Source organism: Camellia sinensis, chromosome 4 (assembly GCF_055761805.1).
Source record: "Camellia sinensis isolate YWXY chromosome 4, ASM5576180v1, whole genome shotgun sequence".
In the NCBI taxonomy this organism is placed as follows: domain Eukaryota; kingdom Viridiplantae; phylum Streptophyta; class Magnoliopsida; order Ericales; family Theaceae; genus Camellia; species Camellia sinensis.
The window spans coordinates 156258440-156265330 of NC_138964.1; the positions used below are offsets into that span (position 1 = coordinate 156258440).

General features: G+C 36.7%; 1 protein-coding gene across 1 annotated transcript; it reads left to right on the forward strand.

Annotated features, from left to right (window-relative positions):
- The first annotated feature begins 2305 nt into the window (after nucleotides 1-2305).
- LOC145824151 (uncharacterized) lies at nucleotides 2306-3713 on the forward strand. Its single transcript, XM_082923759.1, has 3 exons — nucleotides 2306-2417; nucleotides 2586-3251; nucleotides 3493-3713. Exons 1-3 carry the CDS (start codon nucleotides 2306-2308, stop codon nucleotides 3711-3713), a joined length of 999 nt encoding a protein of 332 aa, XP_082779885.1.
- The last annotated feature ends 3178 nt before the right edge of the window (nucleotides 3714-6891 follow it).

Consider the following 6891-nt stretch of genomic DNA (forward strand, 5'->3'; position numbering starts at 1 on the left):
TTCCAATTCAAGACCAAACACACCGATTAACTACCGTCAATGGGGAGTTTGGGGGGCAATTGTGGGAGCCGAATAAATGGCAAGATCAGAAGGTGCGTACCTTAGAAGACTGATATTAATCGGCTGTATCCTACGAGAATGGGAAGCCGAATACAATACATGTGCCGAATAAGTGTAGATCCTTAGAGCCGAATAAGAGAAAAGACAATGATTAAAAAGTAGGCCCTGGCCCCGAGGATCAAAAGGAATAGGTATAAATACAAGAACAATGGATTGAGAAAGGTATGTAAGAATGACTTCACTTAACTTAGTAAACAAGCTATCCTGAGGGTCTGAACTGACTTGTCCGTCGGAGTGCTAATTCTGGCACCCTCGACCGGAGTATTTGTATCTTTTCAGGTGACTAGCTGAGGATCACTAGCCTCTCCCAAGATCTGAAGAGTATTTCCAAACCTCTTTCCCCACAACAGTGAAGATTGGCCAACATCTTTTAATTATAAAAATAGAGATTCAAGGTAGAGTATTTAACCAAGAGTAAACATGACATTCTCAAGAAAAAAAATATTATTGATGTAAGTGAAGTACGTTCGTGGACTTAATAGTCAACAAAAAGAGCAATACGTAGTGTGATTAAATTTCCTTTAATGTTGGCTAAAAAATTATTTAAAAAAAAAAGTGATGAACAGTCAAAATGTTCGCTTTAACCATTTTAAATGTCAAAATAATATAAATGTGATAAAATGAACTAATTTGTTAGGTTTATTTTGAAAATTCAGTTAAAAGTTAATTTTTTAGTTTTTTGAGGTTACATTATCTCTCTATTTTTTATATACATTTTTTCTAAAATAGTAAAAAAAAAAATCAAAAAATCAATTTTTAACTTACTTCTCAAAAGTTAACTTGAAAATGTAATTTCTCAAAATAGGGAAAATTATTTATAAGTCCTATTAGGGAGACTTATGTAATGTAAAGTTCTATGACATTTCTTATTGAGTTTGAAGTCCTATTTAAATTAGAAAGTGTTCCATTAAGTCCTGTGTATTATGTTTAAATAGAATTAGTTTACTATCATACCCTTGATATATGTTTGGCATGTTTTAACCGTATTGTTTCCAAATTGTTTGGTGTTGTGATATGCGCCATGATTGCGAAGTCTGTTAGGTTTTCAAAATTTTATTGGGTTGGATTGTTTGGTTATTTCATTTTGCTGATTTGGAGTTAGATTGTTTGAGGGAAGGAGATAAAGTTGTCTGCTTTTTCAATTGGTGAGTGTTGCTCTGGTGTTTTCCCTATTGTTTTGTTTTCAATGTCCTCATATATCGTATGGATTTCGCAATTTGGCATAGCAATCTATTGGCACACTTTGCAATGGTAATCTGGCATCAACTTCCGTGGTAATGATATTGTGTTATAATGTTCACATACGTGTCACATTACGTTGCGTAAAAATATTTTACGAAAGCTTATTAGATTAGAAAGTGAGAATGTGAGAATGTTACTGGGTTCTGCGAAATGGTACAGCCATACATTGGCACAATTCCGTTAGGCTCGAAGGCTGTTATGTGCGTAATGGTCTGTGTTAAGTGTGTCTGTATTTAGTTTGTGTTTTGCAGTTGTGCTAATTTTTCAAAAAAATATGTGTCACATTACGAATCACAAAGTTATTGGGTTTCATTTTTTTCCTTTTCACTATCACATTTGCTTGTTTGTGGATACTATTGGGATGTTTGTGAATGTAACTCACATACACATGAACATGAGCATGTTTTTGTATTGTGTCGTCCCATTGTTATATTTACTATGGACATATGTGTCACATTGCGTTTCGCAAACTCTCTGATTTTTATTTTTTACAATTGAATGTGACAATGTTAATGGTTGATGGAAATTATTGGAATGTATTTTAATGTTACTCTAACTTTTCATTGTATGTTATTTAATTTCGGTTGTCATTGTTCAGATATAAAATTTATTGTGATTGATTGTGATTGAATGTGGGTTGAACCACATTGTATGATGTTGATGTTACTGCGCTCACATTTGATTTCATGTCACATATCTTCCATGCATTGTTCTTTTATTTTTTGTAGAGTGTCTGCCCAGTTACTGTTTCATTCATTTTGTTTTGCAGGATATGGACATCATGATTTTTTGCACCTTCGGTTCATCCACGGTTGTTGTTAGGGGTGTTAATGGATTGACATTAAAACAATTGGTACAAAATTTATGTGATAGGTAGGTGGATGTGACACCATCAGCGATTTCCATATCTTACAAATTACCCTGTCATGAGAACCAATTCATGATGAGTAATGATGTGGACATGGAAAACATGTTTTCCATTGCAAGGTCCATTGGCGTTACCCATATCAACGTTGCGATTGACTCGCAAAATGAGGTGGATGATTTGATTCGAGGTACTCAATTCAGTGGGACTATTTTCGCAAATCAACTGGATCCTCACAGTGAACCATTTCCCGGTCCCCAAACTAGCGTACATTTGTTGCCCAATTATTGTCGCCATAGTGACCATAGTGAGAAAACGTTGAGGATAATTGATTGGTGACACAGTATTAGTCACGTAGGCCAATGTTTCGAAGGGGGTGTTGCTGCTGTCTGTTTGGTTCTGTCCAAATATGCTATTGAGTGTGGGTTTGACTTCAAATTTGTTAAAAATGATTCAGTGCGGGTTACGGCAGTGTGCACATTGCGAGAGGAAAAAAGGTGTTCATGGTTGATACATGGAAGGGTTCAAACATGCAATGGATATTTTTACTTGAAGAGGTTGAACAACTTGCATAGTTGTGGTGCTGCTGTTCGCACTAAGAAGAATAATAGACTTAACTCTGAATTGGTTGGCAATGCTATTGGTGATCGGTTACGTGATAAGCCGCTTACATGTCCCACTGACGTTGTGTTTGATCTAAAAAAAGAGTACGACCTTAATATTAGTTACCACATAGCATGGTTAGGTGTGGAGAAGGCTAGAGGCGAAGTGTATGGTGACTATCATGTTTCATTCAATCAACTTAGGTGGTACACAGATGCGGTTATGCAGTACAACCCTGGGAGTTATGTCAACTTGGATTTCGAGCAGTTGACCGGCCGATTTAAGTGGTTCTTCATATCATTCAAATCTTGCATTGACGGATTCAACCATATTCACCCATTACTGTTTCTTGATGGCATTTTTTTAAAAGGGAGATTTAAAGGCAATTTGCTTGCAGCGACGGGGAAGGATAGCAACAAAGGTATGTGTCTTACGATGATTAATTCATACTTGCATATAGTAACACATTACATTGTGACTGAACATTTTTTTTTAGTCTACTACAGTAGTGGCTGATCCCTAATGGCAATATTGTTTCCAATTTAATGTTATTTTAATAACATTGTGTATGATGCGATTCGAATCGTGAACAATTGTTAATATGGACGCAAACTTTGTCACAAATATTACACATCTAACGGTAAACCTGTTAAATCTGCCAGGTTTATTCCCATTAGCTTTTGCTATTGTTGACTCTGAGACAACAGCAAATTGGACTTGGTTTTTACAGCAATTGACAAAGGTTGTTAGTAGTGCTCGCACATTAACTTTCGTATCTGATCGTAATATTGGGTTGCTCGAATCCTTGCCTACTATATTCCCATCTGCACACCATGCATACTGCTTACAACATCTCCAAGCAAATTTGAGGGACAAATTATGATAGGTTGACAACCGTGTCCGTTTTGGTTTAATGGCCAAGTTGCATGAATGCGCATATGCTTCAATTGAGGCTTCGTTTCAGCACCATTTGACGAAGCTAAAAGGATCAGGACGATCTGGAATAAATAATTTCTTGGAAGATATGCCACCGAAACATTGGGCTAACGCATATTTTAGGTTCGTAAGATACTTACATGTGCTAACATTGCAAGTACCCAATATGTGATGACATTTTCATTATGTTTTTATAATGTCAACAGGGGCAAACGGTATGGGGAGATGACCTCGAACGTTGCAGAATCGTTTAATAAATGAATACTTGATGCCCGTAATTACCTAATCATAGAGTTGGTTGATACAATCAAAAATCAAATAATGACTATGAGAGCTGAGCGTAAAGTTTTGGCTACTAATTGGAATGGGTTACTTTGTCCGAGAATGGAAAGCCGTGTTAAGTGGTTGCACATGGATTGTTAGCCAGGCAAATGAAGACATATACGAGGTCCATTCATTTCCAACGGTGTTGGTAGACGTTGGCAAGCAGACATGTTCATGTTTCCAGTGGCAATTGAATGGATTCCCATGTGCACATGCGGTGGTTGCAATACAGAATAGTGGAAGGGATTTGAGTACATGTGTTGAACAATTTTTCACCCTCAATCAGTACAAAGCAGCTTATTTCGGATACATTCAGCCAATACCAACAGTTGACAAACGTTCCTTCTCGGAAGACGACTTCATCATATATCCACCGGCAGTTAAACGTCCTCCAGGGCGACCCAAAAAGAATCGAATACCATCTCGGGGAGAGAAACTAAGTCAGATCAGGTGCGGTCGATGTGGCCGCATGGGTAGCCACAACCGAAAGACATGTAAAGAACCAATTCAGTAATAGGCATTTAGCAGGAAATTTTGTAATCCGTTTTCAATAGCAGCATCGTATTATCGTAGTAGCATGTATCGAAACAAATTAAAGACAAATTTTAATAAGTGAACACATTGTTTACAATTAATCATTCAGCTGTTTTTTCCTTCACACTGTGTTCATTCTAAGGTTAGGTTTACATGTTTATTTATTTGATCATGCAAATGTATGTTTCAAACCTACAAAATACGTTTGACAAAATGCGTTGCACGCTAGCCTTGTATGTGAGAAGACATAGTTTTTGTAAGATAGGTGATGTTGGTGTTATTGTCTCCGTACGACAGGTTATCGTGCAACCAGTTAGTCAATCTTAAATTACAGCATATTCTTGACATATTAAATTGACAAAGCACACCCAAACGTTAATGTGCCACCATGCTTAATTACTGAATGACAATTTTCAAATGTGAGGCATGTATACACAACTAAGCCACATCTATCTAACAAAACCGAACCCCCCTAAACATCGTATCACAATTAGTAAACACTCCATTACACTCGCCTTCATTATATATAAAGTATACATGGGAAGTCAAATTTTGTGACAACCATCCACCATCAACACGTAATGTGAATGTCCAAATCAACAATTTCAACGACGTAGACAACAAACGCCATGTTAACAAACCTCACTCTTTTTAGTTGCAGTTTTAATATCCTTACGACAAGTTCCATGCACTGTCACACACTGTCATCACAACATGCAAACTACAATTAGACAACCAAGATTCCGACTCACCTTCACATTCACATGCACCTATACATTCACATTCACATACACCTACACATTCACAATCATATTAAATTTGGCAGTATCATTTACACAACCACATTCACGTTCCTATTTTCCCACTCACTAAGACAAGTGCCAAAAATTCTCATACATTCGCAAGCACAATATTTCTATTAAATGTAGACAACCAAACCTGTTATGACATCCTCAATCATATTCAATTTCACATTCACCATCACATTAACATAAACATTCACATTCACACAACCACATTCACGTTTATGTTTTCACATTCGTAAAACAAGTACAAAACACTGCCATACATTCACATTTACAATTTGGGTATTATAGGTATACAGCAATACCTGTTCTGTCATTCACATTCGCATTCACTTTCACATTCACCATTACATTTACATACACCTTGACAGTTACTCAACCAGTTTCACATTTGCAATTTCACACTCCGTAATACAAGATCCAAACACTGCCATACATTCACAAACACAATCTGGGTATTAGAAATGAATAACCAACATCGTTTTCCAAGATTAACATTCACATTCACCTCACATTACGAGTCACATTACCAAATACATTCACATTCATAGAGTTGTAATGCATCCAAAACCCCTCCTCAGTGTCATAAACCATTAGTGTCCAATGGTTATCTAAGTGGATTGAGAATTGAATATATCTGGCCTTCACGGCATGCGGGGCACGCATGGCCAAGTACTTGTCACGTACATCTTCAGCCAAATCTCTTATTGTAGGCTGTACACATTCATTTTGGAAATTGAAAAGCACAAACTAAAGATGATTATTTTCAATTCATCAATTGCACGTCTTACCAAACGTAATGTGCTGAAAATGTATGATTTTTCCTTATCCGTGGATTTAGGCGCCTTGATCTACTGCTCGTACATCAGCATTTTCGCGTATGCATCAATCACCTACGTGCAAAATTTTTATTTTTATTTTTATTTGGCTTCTCTTGTATACATGTACATAAATTGCATTCTATGTGAAGAAGTTTCAGAAGTTTGATGAATAATTAGGAATACCATACTTACATTGCCTCGTAATGTCAGCCCCTTAACGATCATTCGTATGTCATTGAAAGACAGAGAATTGGAACCATTCTGCCCAGTCCAGACTTGCGCACTACAAGATATTTTTGAAACACTAAATTCATATACAAATGCAAAAGGGTAAGAGTAAGTTGCGAAACCTACCTGTCACCCCCTTTCTCATATGCTTCTTTAAGCTTCTCTTTCTCTTGCGTTAATAACAACTTCCAGATCAGTAAACGATTAGTCAGGTTGAACCGAGAAAATGTCCTATCTGGGTCTGCAATGTTATCAACCTCAATGATCTCTTCTTCCATTTTTTGTTTATTGGCACACTCACCCCCATTGACCACACCACTATCAGATGGTTTCATCAACCTCCCCAAAGCCAATGGATATTCATACTTTGGTAGTTTATGCTCTTTCCTATTTTTTTTTTAATGTTTCTCAT